Raw genomic sequence first — 22178 nt, 5'->3', positions numbered from 1 at the left:
AGTCAGAAGCCCTCTTTAATTCACTTTTCGTCTTTCTTAATATTACTTAATATTTATACAAAGAGTATATCTAAAAGAAATATCCAAAATGAGGGAAAACATATCAAAATGTCCACCAATTATTAAACTTGGAGGAGCTTCAAATAAATAAAACTATATTTTTAACATGACAGGTAGAATATTCACTTAATTAAATATATGTTAAGATATACTAAAAACCACCAAGATGGTAAAATTTAAAACCTCAACCTTCATATCACTCTTTCTGTTAACTCCATCCTCTCCATCTAAAAGAGAGTAGTTACTGGCTGGGTGCAGTGGCTCACCCTTTAATCCCAGCACTTTGGGAGGCTGAGGCAGGCTGATCACTTGAGGTTAGGAGTTTGAGAACAGCCTGGCCAACATGGCAAAACCCCATCTCTACTAAAAATACAAAAATTAGCTGGGCGTGGTGGCATGCACGTCTAGTCCCAGCTACTAGTCCCAGCCACTCAGAAGGTTGAGGCATGAGAATCGTTTGAACCCAGGAAGTGGAGGTTGCAGTAAGCCGAGATTGCGCCACTGCATTCCAGCCTAGGCGACAGAGCGAGATTCTGTCTCACAACAACAACAACAAAAAAAAAAAAAAAAAAAAAAAAAGAGAAAGAGAAAGAGAGAATAGTTAAAATTCCCAGAATTCAAAGGTTAGAATATAAAGATTACTGCCAGAAAGCAGCTATGTTGCAATTTAAAATGTAGTTACAGTCACGAATCAGTTTAAGGTGGAAATACATGGAATAGGCTTACCACTCTGTCATTCCCCTAATCACCAACCTCAGTGTTTTCTTTAGATGCCCTAATCAAATTCATTTTGCTTACTATTTGAAAAATAATGGGAGTCATTATCAAAGTATTAATCAACTCCTATCTCTTAATTATCTCCATTAGCTAGAGACAAAATATACATCCCCTGAAATAAACAGCATGCATACCCCTCTACGGTAATCTTCAAAACCCATTAATGACAAAAGGTTTTCTGAAGATGAATAGTGAATGTATAGTATGACTGTGTATTTGTTGAGTACTGTCAAAGGCATTGAAGGCCCAAAGACAAGACAGGTCTGTTCAACACATAATTGATAAGCTTATCAGTAAAGACAGAAGCAACTTAAACATTTTATATTAACAACTGGAAAGGCAAATCTAAGGTTATTTAATGTAGTTAGCCTACAGTTATTTGTGCCAAAAGCAAACAAAAATGATGCAGAACACATAATGGATTATTGGAATTAAGAATGGGACCAGAGAGAATAATTTGTAAATAACAAGGAAGCTATGTATCATACAAATCACTACACTTCTACAGCTGATATGTGTAATGCTTTATGGTAAATTCTTCAAATATAGTAACATTCTTCATCTTGATAAGTTCCCAGGAAATATACAACTTCATTAAAAGTCATTTCAAATCCAACTTAAAAGAATCACCTGTAGCTTGAGGAAATCCAATGGCTGGGGCAAATCCAGCAGCCCCTGCATATGGTGAAGAAATTATACCTGGTGCACCTAATGGGAAAGAGAAGCTAAAGTAAACACACTGCCTTCTATAAATACGGTTATGAAAGCAATATAAAACGGCTCCATGAAAGTATATTACTAACAAAGAGATTCTGTTAGCGAGTAAAGATCTGTTCAAAAGTGATCTTTAATGTATAAATTAAGAGCCTCTGCCACTTCCAAAGGCTAACCCCTTTCAATTGGGTTCAAGGACCAAGAGTACACTTTAGCTGTTACTTAGTTTTGGACTAGCCTGAGATTCTTTCTCTTATTTAGAGCAAGATTTCATAATGAAAAATCAGTTACTTATTAAATGTTATTAAATCTGTATCTGTGGAGTAACTATGCTGATTTTAAAAAATGAGTTAAAATTCTTGCCTTTGAGAGGCTTACAAACTAAAAGTACGAATTATAGGAGATTCATGATGAGGGTCGAATGGTACAAATTCAAATGTATTACAACTGGAATAAGAAGTGATCACAGAGGATTCGCTGTGACTGGTCAGAGAAGTTTTCACTGGAGGTAAAACCTTAGCCAGATATTATGTAATCAAAGAAGCACAGTATTTAGTGTGTACTAAATGCTAAACAAATGCTGGTCTTCTCCTTCCTTTAAGAAGCCTGGTGACTGTGTATCATCAACAAAAACGGGAGTCAGTTCCAATGGAGAGTCAGTTTTAGTAGACAAATGATTAATTTGGTTTGGGGAAACATCAAATTTGAGATGATGATGAGATATTCAAATAGAAATGGCCAAAAGTGGAAATAAGGGAGCAAAGTCAGATTATTATAAGTAAACACATAAATTTGTGAATTACCTGTGTAGAAATAAATGTGAAAGTCATACAAATGAGAGCTCCACTAAAAATGGCAGGAGACAAGAAATGAAGAAGGCTAAAGATACAGCCTGCGGGTATAGGCACACTTAAGCAATAGAAGGAAAGGGAATATGCTACAGAAAAGAGAAAGAGACTAGCCTTAGAAACAGGAAAAAAAACAAGGAATTATAGTACTTCAGAATCTAGAGGAACAGTTTCCAAAGGGGGATGGGGAGGACCTTCAATATAGGGCACAGAGAATGAGAAATGAAAAAGGTAAACAACGGTATTATATAAATAGTGAGAGGTTGGACTGCAAACCTCAAAGTGGGGAGTTTGCTTTTTAATGATAGGGAGATGACCATATTTATAGGCACAAGTATGTAGGCTCTATTTGCCAGGAGTTAAAAACTCATATAATTTTATTTTCTTCATTAAAAAGATTTACTATAATTTATTCAATATGTAACTAATTACAGTAATTCAAGAAAATACAGTCACAAGAGACTGCAGGGAATTAGCAGAGAGAATTGACATTGAGATTCAAAAAATGAGAGAAACTGACAGAATAATTGATGAAGTAAGAAGGGAGAGTAAAATCCATTTAACAAATACATGTTGTGAGCATATCATGAGCTAAGCATTCTAGTGAGGAGTCTGAACAAAACAGACAAGATTTTGTCTTTGCTAAATTTACACACAAGTAAGCTCAAGATCATACATAGGTAAAATGATTCATTTTTACAACAGAAAACAGTATATTAAAAGCACAAAAGAAGACTTCACAAAGAGACCTCAAGATAGACACAAGCAATTATGAACATCTATGCTAGAAAGGCTAAAAACAAAGTTAAACATAAGGAGAGAGATGGTGGATATTGTATTATTGTTGCCAATATTCACTTGTCCACTTCTATATAACTGGCCAAACATGACTTGCAATGCCTTCTGGTGGAAGAGCACACATTTCCATGCAGTTCACACTGGGCTTGATCATGTTATGTTTTTCCCAAAGAAGAAAGGTGGAAATGACACATGTTACTACTTCCACACAGAGCCTTCAAGTGGCATTACAGGTTTATACCTGCTCCCTTATTCTTGACTCTCTGCCACAAGAATGCCATGTCTCAAAAAGGAGTGATCTTTAGCATAGGCCCTACATTAAAAAGACAAGTGGAGGATGGCAGCAAGAGCTTATTCACAGCTGCCGATGCATGGGAGAGAAATAAACATTAATTTCTATCAACCACTGATGAGGGGGAGTAGTTGTTAAGCACAGCAAAGTGGCTAACACAGATGGCTACAGAAAGGGTGAGCAGAGAGAGAGCTCTAGCAAGCAGATTTGAGAGAAATTAGGAAAGATTTTGAGATAACTATCATAGAACATTCAATAGAAATACATAAAAGGACTGGCAAACAATTATCAAGACCAAATTTAAATAACTGTTTCCATGTAAAATAAGATTAATTAGAACATTTGCTAAAATTTGATAAAACATGCATTTTTCAAGTGTCTATATAATCCACACTCCCTAAATGAGCAGAAACAGAAACATTATATAGCAAAGTAACCCGTTAGACAATGGATTCATATCTTCATTTCCGAATGAGGCAATTACACAAACCTTTAAGAAAAACGTTTCGGATCTGAATGACTTTTCACATTTGGAAAATGTACCACCATGATAGCAACCAAGGCAATATGAATTAATACATAATATTTTAACCTATGAAATCAGTTTATCACAGTGTTATTTGAAATAGCAAAATCCTAAACAAACAAGCTTAATGTCTAAATTGGAGAATAATTAATATAAATCAACCTTACTGTAGAAAAATGCTCAATGAACAAGTATAAAGACTTTCTTTAAAAAACCTAAAAGCTGCCGAGATTATAAGGAGCAACTAGGCCCAAACTCTAACCCTGTGACACTGAGCTTTGGTTTGATCAGCTCATGGGGTAGCAGGCCAGAAGCAAATACCAGGGTTAGCCCATGGTGAGAAGTCAACAGGATACTCTCACTGCATTAACCTATCAGTATAAGCTGAAAATAACCTACCCTATCTTCTAGTCCTACCATCTTCAAAAGACTATGAGGAAGGTTTACTTCGTGACTAGCAGAGAAGGGAGAAAAGCCCCTGAAAAGTTCTAACTGACAGGAAGCTTTCACAAAACTTTACAGCCCAAATTTACATTTCTTGGAAGTGTAAAGGAAAATCAAGCTGCAAATTTAGGTTGAAATGATCCTGAACATAGAGCCTTTAATGTTGCAGGCAAGCAAATTCTCTCTGGAGGAACAAACACCTTAATCCCAAGCCTCAAAGGACAATCATAATTAATTCTCCAAGTAAAGTGAATAACTCATCCTCACCCTCCCCCACAAAAAACCCCAAAAAGTCAGAAATATCTAAGCAGAAAGAAAACTGCAAAAAGTCTGAGATACTAAATTAAGCAGATGAAGATTTAAATAGTATGTTTGAAAAAAGACATACAAAAAAATATCTGTAGTACAGGAGACACTTTTTAAAAATGAACCAAATAAAATTTCTGGAAATGAAAGCTACAATTGCTAAAATCTAAAATTACAGGACTGATTTAACAACAATTAAACCAAGTTGAAGAGCGTCATCAGTGAACTGAAAGTTAGGTCCTAAGAAATTATTCCAAATGCAGCCCAGAAAGGAAAGTAAGTTTGGTACACTGAGGACAGTATGGGGGTATAACATGTCTAATCAAAGCTCCAGAAAGAGGAGAGAAATAGTGGTAAGGGGAAATACATGAAAGGATAATTTCTAGAACCACTGAAAATAACAAACAATTCACTGACTCAAGAAGCCCAATGAGCTCCAATTAGAATAAAAATAAATCCTTAAATGAATACATCAAATACATCATACTGAAACGACACAAAAGAAAAAAGACACCAAAAAAAAGGAAAATTCCTAAAGAATAGCCAGAAAAAACAAAGCAGTAGTTAGCTTGACAACTGACTTTCTTTTTTTTTTTAGAGACGGAGTCTCACTCTGTCACTCAGCCTGGAGTGCAGTGGCGCAATCTTGGCTCACTGCAAGCTCTGCCTCCCAGGTTCATGCCATTCTCCTGCCTCAGCCTCCCGAGTAGCTGGGACTACAGGCGCTCGCCACCACGCCCGGCTAATTTTTTGTATTTTTAGTGGAGACAGGGTTTCACTGTGTTAGCCAGGATGGTCTCGATCTCCTGACCTTGTGATCTGCCCGCCTCGGCCTCCCAAAGTGCTGAGATTACAGGCATGCGCCACTGCGCCCAGCCGACAACTGACTTTCTAAGAGCAACAAAGGAAACCAGAATACCATCGAATGGTATCTTTAATATGCTGAAAGAAAAAATACCTGTCAACCTAGAACTTTATACTCAGCAAAAATAACTCTTAAAATTGATAACAAAAGAAAAATATTTTGGGGCAAATAAAAACTTCAAATATGTTACCATAGACCTTTCCCTAAGTGAAATACTAAAAAGTATCTTTCAGGCAGAATATAAGTGTTTTCAGATGGCCTGTCTTGAGTTGCAAGAAGGAATGAAAAACCTAAAGTTATATATGGTTTAATCTAAATGAATACTGATTGTACAAAGCAATAATAACAAATGGCAAGATTAAAGTCAAATAATGTAAAAATATAATAACATCACAGTAGGAGGAGGTAAAAGGAGTCCAAGTGTCCTAATATTCTTCTATTATGTAAGAAAAGGTACAGCTATTAATTAACATTAGATTTTGGTAAAATGTTTGAAAGTTAAAAATCTAGATAAAAACAGAAACAGTGCTAAACTTCAAACCAGTAGTGGAAAAAACAGAATAATAAACATTTATTCAACAAATATTGTTTGCATGATTACTTTGCTTCAGGAATTAGGAAATATTAGTAAACTAAATAGGCATCCTACTCCCCAAGTCTGCCCTGGTAAAGTTTAATAGAGATTAAAAACAGAATAAACAATACACAGAATATGCAATAAGTTAACTGTATCGTATGGAAGAAGGTGACAATTACTATGGAAAAAAACAGGCTGGGAATAATGACTCACACCTAGAATCCCAGCACTTTGGGAGGCCGAGGTGGGTGGATCACTTCAGGCCAAGAGTTCAAGAGAAGCCTGGAAAACATAGTGAGAACCCCCTCTCTACAAAAAATTTTAAAATTAGTCAGGCATGGTGGTGCCTGCCTGTATTCCCAGCTACTCAGGAGGCTGAGGGGGAAGGATTGCCTGAGTCCAGGAGTTCCAAGCTGCAGTGAGGCATGATAGAACCACTGCACTCCAGCCTGGGTAACAGAGTGAGAGAGATCTGTTGAAAGAAAAGAAAGAGAGAAGAAAAAGAAAAGAAGAGAGGGAGGGGATGGGACGGGAGAAGAGGAAGAGGAAGAGGGAAGGGAAGGGAGGAGGGGGGAGGGAAGGAAGGAAGGAAGGATCAGGAGAGTTCTGAGGAAGAGCTTGTCAACACAGGTCAAAGAAGGCAGATGAAAAATATCTCTCCCAGTGTACCTGCAAGAAAAGCACTCCAGGCAGAAGAAATAACCAGTGGAACGATCTGGAGGTTGGAACATACCTAATATGTTTGATAAACAATAGGGATATCAGTATTGAGGGATAGAAGGATGAAGTAGGGGGACATGAAAAAAGATTTGTCAAAAAGAAAAAAAGATGGTACAGGGCCTTGTAATCCAATGTAAAGATGGGGGCATCCACTCTGAAAGAAACAGAAACCTTTGGAGGGTACTCAGCATTAGAGTAAAATGATTTGACTTCATTTCTTTTCTAACTTACACACAATACAATGTACATATATACATGTGTATGTAATATATTATGTATATCTGTGTACAATGTGATGAGTTTTGATATACTGTCATGCTCAGTGGTCAATAACGATCCACATATACAATGGTGGTCCCATATGATTATAATGGAACTGAAAAATTCCTATTGCTCAGTAATGTTATAGCCATTGTAACACTGTAGTGCAACATATTCTTCATATGTTTGTAGTGATGCTGGCATAAACAAACTCAGTAATATAAAAGTACAGAAAATAAAATTGTGTACAGTATATAATACTTGGTAATAAAGAATTATGCTACTGGTTTATATACATACTATACTTTTATTATATAGTATATACTATACTATACTTCTTATTGTTATTTTACAGGGTACTCCTACTTGTTTTTTTTAAAAAACTTAACTGTAAAACAGCTTCAAGCAGGTCCTTCAGGAGGTCTTCCACAAGAATGTATTGTCATTATAGATGACAGTTTCATGCATGTTACTGTCCCTGAAGACCTTCCAGTGGGACAAGATGTAGAAGTAGAAGACAGTGATATTGACAGTCCTGACCTTGCGTAGGCTGAGGTTAACGTGTGTAGGTGTCTTAGTTTTTAATAAAAAACTAAAAGTTGAAAAAAGTTTAATAGAAAAAAGTTCACAGAATAAGGATATGAAGAAAAAACATTTTTGAACACCTTGTAAACAAAAAATATTTTGTACACAATGTGCTTGTGTTTCAAGCTAAGTATTATCACAAAAGAGTCAAAAGTTAAAAATAAAAAGTTTATCAAGTTAAAATTGTAGTAAGCTAAGGTTATTTTATTTATTTATTTAATTTACTATCATTATTTTTCTAAACTGAGTCTCACTCTGTCGCCCAGGGTGGAGTGCAGTGGCACAATCTGGGTTCACTGCAGATTCCGCCTCCTGGGTTCAAGCAATTCTCCTGCCTCAGCCTCCCGAGTAGCTGGGATTACAGAAGCCCTCCACCACGCCCAGCTAATTTTTGTATTTTTTAGTACAGATGGGGTTTCACAATGTTGGCTAGGCTGGTCTCGAACTCCTGACCTCAAGTCATCCACTTGTCTCGGCCTCCCAAAGTGTTGGGATTACAGGTGTGAGCCACCATGCCCGGGCAAGCTAAGGCTAATTTATTATTAAGGAAAGAAAAATATTACTTTCAGTCCTGCAACCTCTACTCATGGGAAGTGCCCTATACAGGTGTACCATTTTTATTTTTATACTGTATTTTTACTGTACCCTTTCTATGTTTAGATACACAAATACTTATCATATGTTATAGTTGCCTATAGTATTCATTACGGTAACATGCCATACAGTCTAGGTGTATAGTAGACTATAACATCTATGTTTGTTTAAGTACACAACAAAACCACCTAATGACACGTTTCTCAGAACGTATCCCTGTGGTTAAGGAACACATGACTGTATATTTAAAGCATGTGAAATTATCATCACAATCAAGATAACAAATATTCACATCATTCCTGAAAATTTTCTCATGTCCCTCTGCTATCTATCTCTCTCCAAACCTTGTACTCGGGCAACCACTGATCTTTCTCACACTATAGATTAGTTTGCATTTTATAGAAATACATACAAACAGAATTATACAATAGGTGTTCCTTTCCGTCTGGCTTCTCTTGTTCAGCATAATCCCTTTGCCTTTATCACTACTTTATTCCTTTTTATTGCTGAATAGGATTTGACTGCATAGAAGGACCACTTTTATCTATTCACCTGTTAGTAGAATACTTTTAGATTTTGGCTATTATAAATAAAACTGCTATGAACATTTGTGTTTAACAGTAAATCACATTTTAATTAATTTATTTATATATTTTTTGGAGATGGGGTCTGACTGTGTTACCCAAAATGAAGTACAGCAGCTATTCACAGGCTTGGTTAGAGCGCACTCAAGCCTGAGCTCAAACAATCCTCCTGCCTCAGCCTCCCATGTAACAGGGACTACAGGTGTGCTGGCCACTGCACCCAGCAACATTTTTAAATTTCACAAATCACCACGCTAGGTAGGAGCCAGAGGTTTTGCCAACTTGGAGTGAGTGATGTTTGCCTTTTGGTTTTCTTGATGTATCTTTCAAACACTGGAGCACTAAAATTATGATGTACAATACCTAAATTATTTCCTTTTACGATCTGTGCTTTCTGTGGTCTAATGAACTTTGCATATCTCCAGGTTACAAAGATTTTCTCCTATGTCTTCTTCTGGAAATTTTATAGGTATAAGTGCATTTGTTTTTAAGAGACAGGGTCTTGGTGTTGCCCAGGCTGGAGTGCAATGGCTATTCACAGGCACAATACCACTACGGATCTACATGGAAGTTGTGACCTCCTCTGTTTCTGACCTGGACCAGTTCATCCCTCCTTAGGCAACCTTGTTGGCCTCCTCTCCTGGGAAGTCACGACATCGCTGCAGAACTTAAGTGCAGACATCCAATCAGAACAGAACATTATAGCCCAGAACTCCCGGGCTCAAGTGATCCTTCCACCTTGGCCTCCTGAATAGCTGGAACTACAGGTCCACACAACAAATTTTACATACAGGACTAAGATCCATTTCAAGTTAATTTGTCAGTATGCCACAGGATAATGGTTAATACTTTTTATCCCCAATACCAATATCCACTTGTACAAAACCCACTTACTGAAAGATTTTACCTTTCCCTAGTGGATTAGATTGGCAACATTGTTGAAAATCAATTGACTACATCTGTGGATCTATTTCTAGTCTCTCTAATATGCTCCATTAATCTATATATCTATCCTTCTGACATTACCAAACTGGTTTGATTACTGCAGCTCCATGTTAAGTCTTACAGCTTTAAAAAAAAAAAGTTTTCAGCAGCTCTCTTCTAAATGCTTTCTTTTTCCATTTCTATATTAATTTTAGAAGTTAGGTCTATCTTATTTAAGTAAGAAAAAGAATTAAAGTCCCAGGGATTAGGCCAGGTGTGGTGGCTCTTGTCTGTAATCCCAGTACTTTAGGGGGCCAAGGTGGGTGGATCACTTGAGGTGAGGCATTTGAGACCAGGCTGGCCAACCTGGTGAAACCCAATCTCTACTAAAAATACAAAAAATTAGCTAGACGTGGTGGCAATCCCAGCTACTCAGGAGGCTGAGGCATGAGAATTGCTTGAACTCGGAAGGCAGAGGTTGCAGTGACCCAAGATTGTGCAACTGGACTCCAGCCTGGTGAAAGAGCGAGACTCTGTCTCAAAAAATAAAAAAAGCCCCAGGGATTAGAAGAAAGGATATAAACTGACATTATCTGTAGATGATATGATTGTGTATATTGAAATGTAAAAAGAATCCACAGGCAAATTATTGGAATTTTTAAGAGTTTATCAGGGTTTCTGAGTTACAAAATCAAGAGATAACAATGTTGCATTTCTGTATTACCAACAGTTAGAAAAGAAAACAATAATGATACTTCAAACTTACATTGGGCTTATGTTAGGTATCATTTTAAACTCTTCATGTACATGATGAGCACATTTAATCTTCACAACCCTACCAGTTAAGAACGGTTACACATTACACACAGAAAGAAAGAGAAATGCAGAGTAGTTAAGTAACTTGCCCAAGATTACACAGCTCATAAATAATAGGTCTAGAATCAGAATACAAAAAGTATGGTTCCTAGACACCACACTATGCCATGTAAAATAGAAGTAAAAGTAAGAAGTTCTCAGGAATAGCCGGGCACGGTGGCTCACACCTATAACCCCAGCACTCTGGGAGGCCGAGGCAGGCGGATCACGAGGTCAGGAGATCAAGACCATCCTAGTTAACACTGTGAAAACCCCCTCTACTAAAAATACAAAAAATTAGCCAGGCATGGTGGCATGTGCCTCTCGGCTTCGGAAGGCTGAGGCAGGAGAATTGCTTGAACCTGGGAGGCAGAGGTTGCAGTGAGCCGATATCACGCCACTGCACTCCAGCCTGGGCAATAGAGCAAGACTCTGTCTCAAAAAAAAAAAAAAAAAAAAAAAATTATCAGGAATAAATTCAACAAAAACATGTGCAAATCTTTAAGGAGAAAAGTCACCCAACTTTACTGAAAGACATTAACAAACATCCAGGCTGCAGTGGCTCACACCTGTAATCCTAGTGCTTTGGGAAGCAGAGGTCAGAGATCACTTGAGACCAGGAGTTTTAGACCAATCTAGGTAATATAGAGGGACCCCATCTCTACAAAAAAAAAAATTTTTTTTTTAATTAGCAGAGCATGGTGATGTATGCCTGTGGTCCTGGCTATTCAGAAGGCTGAGGTGGGAGGATTGCCTGAGCCTGGAGGTCAAGGTTGCAGTGAAGCATGATTGTACCACTGCACTTCAGCCTAAGTGACTCAGCAAAACCCTGTCTCAAAAAAAAAAAAAAAAAAGGTCTAAATGAACGGATAGATGCACAATGTTCAAAGACGGGAAGATTCTATCATAATGATGTCAATTATCTTCTAACTCATTTGTAAATTCAATGTAATCCCAATCAAAACCCCAAGAGCTACTGCTGCTGCCTTTTTTTTTTTTTTTTTGGAACTCAACAAGCTGATCTTAAAATGCTTAAAAAATACAAATAGTCAAAATTTGCCAAGATAGTCTTGAAGAAGAGTAAGATAAAGAAGACTTTAGAAGAGATTCAGACTTCTGGTAATGACAAAAGGAGACAACTAGACCAATATAGCAATGCCCAGAAAAATAAGTCTTGTAAGTATCAAGCTCGGCCAGGCGCAGTGGCTCACACCTGTAATCCCAGCACTTTGGGAGGCCGAGGCAGGCAGATCACTTGAGGTCAGGAGTTCAAGACCAGCCTGGCCAACATGGCAAAACCCTGTCTCTACAAAAAATACAAAAAAATTAGCCGGTGTGGTGGTGCACATCTGTAGTACCAGCTACTGAGGAGGCTGAGGCATGAGAACTGCTTGAACCTGGGAGGCAAAGGCTGCAGCGAGCCCAGATTGTGCCACTGCACTCCAGCCTGGGCAGAGTGAGACTCTGCCTCAAAAACAAAGACAAAAACAAACAAAAAATCAAGTTGGTAGTATGTGTTTGCAATTCCGAAACCACTTCTGTGTAATCTAAGATTGAGCAAATAGGTAAACATGTTAAGGATAATGGGAATCAGATTTCTTATTCTTGGAGAGTTACCAATTTGTAAAGCGTGCTGGATTGGAATTGGGGTTTTCAGTTAAAATTTGCTTTTTAAAATACACACACACAGAGAAATATATATTTATGAAGCAAACATAGACACACGTCCTAGTCATGTCCATTTAGTTATGCCCTATTATCAATGAGCACATCTAATGTTTAGGTATTGATTTTTAAATATCATTTTCCCCTAAAAGAAACTAGGGCTCACTGAAGAAATGGCTGATTCCAGCACCAGGTTGGGTAAAGAAGATCTGAAATATCCAGTGCCAGAAAGAAAGGAGTGCTCCAATTATGACAGTGGCATGTCAAAAGGCCACAGAGCCAGTGTGAACGGCCTCCTACTGGCCAAATCAGGGACAATTTGAACATAAAATGAAAAACGATAGTAGGAAATATAACCTGTAGAATAAAATAAGAATCTATGAGTCCTTATCGATGTGAAATAAATGAATGAAAGTGACGATGGTAAGAAACCTCATCCTCTCAAAGTGCTGGGATTACAAGTGTGAGCCACTATGCTCAGTCGAGAAAAACTTTTTTTTTGAGATGGAGTCTTGCTCTGTCACCCAGGCTGGAGTGCAGTAGCAGGATCTTGGTTCACTGCAGCCTCCGCCTCCCAGGTTCAAGCAATTGTCGTGCCTCAGCCCTGCTACTTGCTGGGACTACAGGAACGTGCCACCATGCCTGGCTACTTTTTGTATTTTTAGTAGAGACAGGGCTTCCCCTCCATGTTGGCCAGGATGGTCTTGAACTCCCGACCTCAAGTGATCCACCCGCCTCGGCCTCCCAAAGTGCTGGGATTACAGGTGTGAGCCACCGCACCCAGCTGAGAAAAACATTCTTTATAATAAAATGCTAGCTAATAAAGGTAGAAGAAATGATGGAATTAGCAAATTACCTCATGGCAACCATCAGAGTAACAAATAATTCTGGCAACAGATGTGAAAAATAAAAAGTAGGCTGGGCGCAATGGCTCACACCTGTAATCCCAGCACTTTGGGAGGAAGAGGCAGGTGGATCACGAGGTCAGGAGATCAAGACCACCCTGGCTAACACGGTGAAACCCCGTCTCTACCAAAAATACAAAAAATTAGCTAGGCATGGTGGCGGGTGCCTGTAGTCCCAGCTACTCAGGAGGCTGAGGCAGGAGAATGGCGTGAACACGGGAGGCGGAGCTTGCAGTGAGCTGAGATGACACCACTGCACTCCAGCATGGGCGACAGACCCAGACTCAGTCTCAAAAAAACAGAAAAAGAAAAAGAAAAGGTGAAAAGTGGTGGTAAGAACAGGGTATTTACCATCTCAATCAGTAAATTCGTTATAAAGGGAAAAATTGTAAAATAGTAACATTACAGGGAAGAAATCTGCAAGACCACTTTAATAAGTGATCAAAGCTAACACCACAAGAAAAAGGATAAATTAACATCATGTGTCTCCTAATGTAATGAGGTAGGAAAGACAAAATTATTTCTGTAGTATTTCTGCTAAAAATGTATACAACGATGAGGAAAACCCAGACATCTATATTGAAAGACATTCTACAAAAAATATCCTCCCTAATCTCTTCAAAAATCCAACAGTCCAACCTGGGCAACACAGTGAGACTCTGTCTCTACAAGAAAATAAAAATAAAAATTAGCCGGGTATGATGGCAAGTGCCTGAAGTCCCAGCTACCTAGGAGGCTGAGGTACAAGGATCACTTGAGCCCTGGAGGTTGAGGTTGCAGTTAGCTATGATTGCATCTCTGCACTTCAGCCTGGACAACAGAATAAGTCCCTATCACAAAAAAAAAAAAAAAAAAAAAAGTTATGAAAGACACAGGATAAAGAAATGTTCTGAATTAAATGACTCGAAAGAGACATGACAAATAAATTAGCCTGATACTTGTTTGGATCTTTACCAGAAAAAAATTCTGTCATAAAAGACATTATTTTCACAACTGGCACTTTGGGAGGCTGAGGTGGGAGGATCACTTGAGCCCAGGAGTTTGAGACTAGCCTGGTTGAAACAGCAAGACTCCATCTCCACAAAAAATGGGGAAAAAAAAAAAAAAGCCAGATGTAGTGTTGCTTGCCTACAGTCTAGCTACTTTGGAGGCTAAGGCAGGAGGATCACTTGAGCCCAAGGTCAATGCTACAATGAGCTATGATCATGCCACTGCACTCTAGCCTCGATGACAGAGAAAGACTATCTCGAAAAACAAAAAGTCTATGGATTAAAGGATTGTATAGATGTTAATTTCCTAACTTTGATAATTAAACTGTATTTAGTAAGAATGTCCTTGTTCTTAGTAAATACACAATGATTAATTTAGACATAAAGGGACATCATATCTGCAACTTACTCAAGTGGTTTGGGGGTGGGGGAAAATAAATATACATACACACGCATACACAAATATAGGTAGTGTATATATTATATATGTATATACATACATACACATAAATACTCAGATGATAAGGTAAATATGGCATGATGCTAATAGGGCAATCTGAATAAGAGATACATAGAAGTTCTTTGTACTACTCTTGCAATTTAATTTCAGACAAAATTTAATTTCAAAGTTTAAATTATTACTAAAACACCATAAACTTTAGAATATAAGTAAATATATTTATGACCTTATATCACAAAGGATTTCTTAAATAAGACACACAAAAAAACACAAATACAAAGGAAATAAAAAATAAACTTGACTACATAAAAGTCATCATTATCAATAAATCAACAAGCCAAAACTAGGAGAAACTATTTGCAACCCATATAACAAACAATGGACTAGTATCTGGAATACATAATGAATTCGTACAAGTAAGAAAAAAAGGAGAAATAAAACACAAAAATAGACAAAAGAATTGCACAGGGATGGGAGTGAGAGGTAAAAGACTACACACTGGGTACTGTGTATGGTGCTTGGGTGTACCAAACACCAAATCTTTGCTTGCACCAAAATCTCAGAAATCACCACTAAAGAACTTATTCGTGAAATAAATAAACAAACAGAAAATTTACCACAGGATGAATAATAAACAAAATATGTTCAACCTCATTAGTAATTAGGAAAATGCAACTGAAAACTGTGTTAAGATATCATTACACATACACTAAAAAAAAAAAAAAAAAAAAAATTTAACCTCACTCCTTCCAGTAGGAGATGACTTAAAAAAATTTTCTTCATCTCACAATGCAGTTACAAACTGGTGCAATCACTTTGAAAACTGGCATTATGTAATAAAACTGAAGAAATATGTTCTCTATGACCCAACAATTCCTTTCCTATGTACTTCTTAAAGAAAACTCTTATCCAGCAGGAAAGAATGTTCATAGTAGCATCAAACTAAAACAAACAAAATATTTATCAATAATAAAATGGATAAACAAACCATAATATATTATTCTTCCAATGCAATGGGATACTATAGAATTGACGGTACTAAGAATGAATGAACGATAGCCACATGTATGAATACGGATGAATCACCAAAGCCATACAGGGCAAATAAAATAAAGTCACAAAAGAAAACCAGCATGAGTCCATTTATGTAAAGTTCTAAATACAGTTTTAAAATTTTTTAATGCTTTAAAGTACTGAATGCTTTAAAAAAAAAATTTAAGTTGCATTTAGGGATATACAATGAGTAGTAAAAAAACAACAGGAAAACAGAAAAGCAAGAGAATAATTATCAAATTTGGGACTGTGGTTATCTTGGGCAAAGGAGAGTGAACAAAATTGATGAAGAAAGGTACACAGTGTGCTTCTTCAGTATGTATAAATACTTTATTTCTTAATCTGGGTGGTAATCACATGGGTGTGTATATACTTACGTGTTTTATAAGCTTTTCTATGAGTATAACAAATGTCACTAAAAGCAAGAACACAGTGCTTATGACTCAGCCCTAGAAACTGTAAAGGGCAACCTTTAAAAGAGAAAGAACAGCCAGTGAAGTAGGAAGAAAGTAAGGAGAGTGGTGTTTCAGAAGCCAAGAAAAAAAGAAGGGAATAGTGAAACTGTATCAAATATTAGTGAGAGGCAAAGTAGAGAAACTTTCACATAATATATAAAGTGCATTGTTCTCTCTCTGATGAATCACTTTTTTAGGATATAGACATTATTTTGCAGTGACTAAGGATTTATTAATAACATTAATGAGAAAGGATATGAACATTCTGTTATTTTATATTTAGAAATCAAAATTCTTAACATGTTTTAAAAATGTCCTCTTCCCATAATAAAGAACATTAATTGCACCAAGAGTATATAATCAATTATTAGAATAAGTGAATTCTTACATTTGACAGCTGAGTTTTAGTAAACTTTAATTTGCCCCAGTATTTTTTTTGCCCCAAATATTTCTATCATTTGTTATTAAAATGGTAATGACAAAGACCTTTGTCACTGCCAAATCAGGTAAGTAAGTTAGGGGCTGGTAACAAATATAAAACACACAAATATGGTCAAAGAAGCCAAAACAGACCTTTTAACAATATAAGAAAGATGCACTAAATCATTCCCTTGGCTTTTTTAATTAAAAATAATAAAAAAGTTTTTACTCGAAAGTAATGAACTATTTTCTAGAAAAGTTTGGACAATCATTTGGTTGTCTTAAATAATTTGATTGTCTTAATTCTTTTAATTTTCTCACCTATAAAGCATGAACTAAATACTACTTAAAGTCCCAATTAGCAATATTTCATGGTGTTATTTGGTAAAGGAAAAATCAATCACAAAAGGTAGTAATACTTTATCTAAATAATAAACCACTCTTTTGAGAACTGTGAAACCAAAAGTAGCACATACTAACCTAATAAGATATTCAGACTGGGTCATCCATTGCTTTCTCCTTAAGAGGTTTACTTTAAATAAAAGAAGGAGGCTCTTCAAAGCTACAATTTGCAGAGACAGTTCAGAAGGCTGCATTTTTACTAATGCAAAATGCAACTTCACACAAGCTTAAGATACAGCTGGAAGTTCTAAAGTTTAAGAAACAAAACAAAATAAATCCTCTTCTTTGAATAAAAGAAGATCCTACTATTAATTTAGGCTTGATATAAAATATCACTACTTAACAAGGGAAAAGTATTTTCCTCAAGAGCATATATGGCAAAATTATTTTGGCTATAAACTAGTATATTTAAATTAATAAGACTACTAATTTGAAGTAAATGGTCTCTGGCTTTTAAAGAATGAGAAATATCAATGTTAGAAAATAAATTTGTAACTCAATTTCAGATATTCATTTGTTTTGTCAACTAACAGAACCTCCTAATATTAATATTTAATTAATGGGCATACTTTGTTCCAGGATTCTTGCTTTCCTTTATAAATCCTGAGAGAACTCAAGAAGAAAAAGGCTTATAAACATACATGGCTTAATAAATGAAACTTGTAACTTCAGAAAACTTCCTTTGTGACCCAAAAAAGAACTACTCACCAAAAGCAGCAGCCATAGGGGGTTCAAGGGATGGCTGGCCATCACCAGTAGGAAGGTCTAAGCGAGTGAAGTCTCTGCTTTTGTCATTATTATATTTCACATTAAGGCTGGTGAGCTTGGAGAAGTCAATGCGCAGAGTGCAGCATGCATTATAGATATTCTGGCCATCCAGAGCCTAAAGCATGTAAGAAAGGGACTGGTTTTGGCAAGACAACAACACTGATAACCAAGAAGCGTCTACTTTAACAAAGAGTGGCAATCAGGTGTGAGGCAGAAAGCACTGACTAAAAAGCCAAAGTCTTGGGTTTACTTTTACCTCACAGTCATTAACTATGAGCCTAAGAGAGAAAAAGAAAATCTCTAAGTCTCAGCTTTCATCTGTAAAATAAGACTGGTAATATTTATCTTGTCTGTGGTAAGATCAAGTAAGAGAGGAGAAATGTAAAAGATTGGAAAACTACTGTCTATCACAGAAATGTTCACTATTATTATGATTATTTTGCCTATACCAAAAGTTTTAAGATACTCTGATTTTACATTCCATTTTAATTCATTTTAGTATAATTCGCAATATACTAGGATGTATAAGCTTTGTTAGGATGAAAAAAAGCTTTTGTAAATGGTACTTGTCAGAGCCACAATATATAAAATATTATCTACCACTTACTTTTTTCTATTGTAAATTTACTTTGTAATACTTTGAATAATAAAAACTGAGGGAAATGTGGAGTCAGCTGTGACCAAAGATTAGCAACCCCTTCCTTTGCAAGAACAAAAATTTACCTAAGGGTATTTGTGACCACTTAGGACTTTCGCAAATGCTTGAATTTATAAAAATAGATACCAGAAAGCAAAGCACATAAAAATAAAACATACATACATATATACATATATATCCTGATTTATAATAATGGTCATTGACAAGTATGCCATCATAAAGGTACCAAATAATACACGCAAGTTCAGGGTACAGCAAATATAAACGCTATACTCCCAATTGAGTGCCAGACACTGTGTGGTACACAAAAGTACCACAAGCCTTAGTCCTCATCTTTGACCAAAAACTAGAAATGACTAGCAAAAACTGCTACAAGATGAAATTAGAGTCAGGGATAGATATCAACAGGAGGTATGCCTAAGATAACCAAACTGAACGTCAAGTTTTATATCTTGTCAAAATAGGTTTTCGTGTACTAAAAAAAAGATAACATGAATTGACAGCAGCATATTTCCTAAGATTTAGTATCTCCACCAATTTAGAGCTCAACAGGAATAAACATTGAATACAGCTACAAAAATGGTGAAACCAATTTCTGACTGATTTAACAGAAGTAAATGGTCTACAGCCATACCACCATGAATGTGCCTGATCTCATCTGATCTCAGAAGTTAAGCAGGGTCGGGCCTGGTTAGTACTTGGATAGGAGAAGTAAATGAAAGCACAAGGGTAATGATGGCTCTATTAGCTTACATCAGGAGTACTGTGTTCAACTGTAGACTTTAAACATGACAAACAGGACCTGAGTCTCAGAGATGTGAGAGGTGTTAGGAGATTTGAGACCATTTCATATGAAGAAGTAATGATTTTTAGCTTAGAAAAAAAAATACATGGAATCATACACTTTAAAATGACTAAAATGGTAAACGTCATGTATATTTTACCAAAATTTTTTTTAAAAAACGTGGTAAAGTGGGGCACAAGAGAAGATATGATGACTTCTTTAGGCATCACTAGAGTCATTAACAATTGAAAAATGAAACAAAGATCATAATTACCATTTTGGCATAATGTGCATTTACTGGGTCAGCATACTGAAGCAAGGCTTGAAACTGATTATTCTTTGTAAAGGTGATAATCTTCAAGACTGTGCCAAATTTAGAAAATATCTGGAAAACAGTTCAAGTTAGGTTAAATGTAAAAGAAAGGTATTAAACTAATGTATCTTTATAAATACAATTTGTTCACAAATCCTTTTAAGTGAAAATTTTCTCTTTAAAACTTTGGTACCAAAATGACTTAAACCTAAAACATTAACATTTCAATACCTACGCCTACCTTAAAACAATGCCCGGTACACAATAGGCACTTAAATAACTAGCCTATTTTATGGCATACATAAATGGTACAGTATTAAAACAGGAGACAACAATAATTAATGAGATGAGATGTGTTACAAAGCATATGAATAAAAGTGGGAGTCACGGACCAACTATTTCACCCTGTGAAGAATCATCTACTTTTTGAGATTTCTGTAGCCACTAGAAGATGTTCAACTAGAGGCTGCTCTATTAATTCGTCAAATATTTGGAGGATTGTTCTAAACACTGCAAAGACAGCAGTAAACAAAACAGAGACAAAAGTCTATGCCCATATGAAGACAGACAATAAACAAATGACAAATATCCTAATATCTGGTGATTTTAAGTCTTAAGAAGGGAAGGGGTGAGCATGAACCAGAATGCAAGTTGAGACAGCGTAAGAGTGATGGCCAAAGAAGGCCTTTCTGAAGTGTCTTTTGAGAAGAAAAGAGTGAGGGGAGGGCTTCCTGACATCAATATCCTCACAACACGTGTTCTATCTACCTCAGCACCATAGGGTTCATAGCCAGTGTTAGTATTAATAGTAACTCATTTCTGAAAGACTAAATAGGGGGGATAAAACAATAATATATTTAGTTTTCCTCTGTTGATATGGTTTGGCTCTGTGTCACCACCCAAATCTCATCTCAAACTGTGATTTCCCACATGTCAAAAGAGAGACCTGGTGGCAGGTGACTGGATCATGAGGGCAGTTTCACCTTTGTTGTTCTGGTGATAGTGAGGGAGTTCTCAAGAGATCTGATGGTTTTCAAAGTGGCAGTTTCCCCCACGCGATCTCTCTCTCCTGCCGCCATGTGAAGGAGGCCCTGGCCTCCCCTTCGCTTTCTGCCATGACTATAAGTTTCCTGAAGCCTCCCCAGTCATGCAGAACTGTGAGTCAATTAAACCTCTTTTGTTTATAAATTACCCAGTCTCAGGGAGTATCTTTATAGCAATGTGAAAACAAACTAATATTCACTCCATTTTAAATTTGAACCTTAAAACAAAAATTTGTTCTGCTTTTGAGATGAAAAAGGTTGAGTATTCCCTATGCTGGTAAGATTTTGCTGTTATCAACCACTATGGTACAATCAGGGCTCACTACAGGCCCCACCTCCCAGGCTTATGCAATCCTCCCATCTCAGCCTCCCAAGCAGCTGGGACTACACCATACCTGGCTAATTTTTTATTTTTAAGGTTTTATAGAGATGAGGTCTCACTATGTTGGCCAGGCTGGTCTCAAACTCCTGAGCTCAAGTTATCCTCCCATCGTGGCCTTCCAAAGTGCTGGGATTACAGGTGTGAGGCACCATACCTGGCCCTGCTTTTTAATTCTCAAAGTATGCCTCAAGAATAACTATCCTCCCCTGGTAGTCTAGCGGTTAGGAAAAAACATGAAAGAAAGAATATTCTAAAGCACAGGTAATGAAAGAAAAAACAGATAAACGGGACTACCTCAAAATTAAAAACTTTTGTGCATCAAAGGAATCTATCAACAGAGTGAAATCAAATCATGTACATGATAATGAGTTAAGGTCCAGAATATATAAAGAATTCATGCAACTCAATGATAATACAAACAATGCAACCCAAAAATAGGCAAAGGACTTCAATAGATATTTCTCCAAAGAAGCTAATCAAACTGCCAATAAGCCCACAAAAAGATGCTCAATATCACTAATCATTAGAAAAATGCAAATCAAAACTACATATTACCTAACTTCCATTAGGATAGTTACAAAATTTTTTAAAACCCATAAAATAACAAGTATTGGGGAGGATATGAAGAAAATGGAACCACTGTGCACTGTTGGTAGAAATGTAAAATGTTACAGCCACTATGGAAAAAGTAGAACCTTTCCTTAAAAAATGAAAATAGAATTACCATATAATCCAGCAATTCCATTTCTAGGTATACAGCCAAGGGACTCAAAGAGATATGCATATACCCATGTGCATTACAGCATTACACAAAATAGCCAAAACAGGAAGCAACCAAAGTGTTCATCAACAAATAAATGGATAAACAAAATATGATATATATGTACAAACTGAATATTACTCAGCCTCAAAAAGGAGAAAAATTCTGAACATGGATGAACCTTCAAAACATCATGCCAGGTGAAATATGCCAGTCACAAAACACACATACTGCATAGTTCCACTTACATGAGGAACCTAAGGTGCAGTCAAACTCACAGGGACCGAAAATAGACTGGTGATTGCTGGGGGCTGGGAGAGCAGATGAATAAAGAGTTCTGTTTAATGGGTAAAGGGAGTTTCAGTTTGGGAAGATGAAAAAAATTCTGGAG

General features: G+C 36.6%; 1 protein-coding gene across 18 annotated transcripts in view; it reads right to left on the bottom strand.

Moving 5' to 3' along the window:
* The window catches only part of PTBP3 (polypyrimidine tract binding protein 3), a 116183-nt gene that overhangs the window by 14937 nt on the left and 79068 nt on the right, over nt 1-22178 (bottom strand). For all 18 annotated transcript variants that reach the window (XM_015117062.3, XM_077968333.1, XM_015117063.3 and 15 more), the window contains 3 exons: nt 19564-19674; nt 17788-17962; nt 1468-1545 (listed from right to left, as the gene is read on the bottom strand). In XM_015117062.3, coding sequence (XP_014972548.1) covers nt 1468-1545; nt 17788-17962; nt 19564-19674 — 364 coding nt within the window. The remainder of the gene's footprint in view (nt 1-1467; nt 1546-17787; nt 17963-19563; nt 19675-22178) is intronic.

This window comes from Macaca mulatta, chromosome 15 (assembly GCF_049350105.2).
Source record: "Macaca mulatta isolate MMU2019108-1 chromosome 15, T2T-MMU8v2.0, whole genome shotgun sequence".
In the NCBI taxonomy this organism is placed as follows: Eukaryota; Metazoa; Chordata; class Mammalia; order Primates; family Cercopithecidae; genus Macaca; species Macaca mulatta.
Note: the sequence above shows the minus strand (reverse complement) of the source record. Positions and strands in the feature narration are given on the sequence as shown.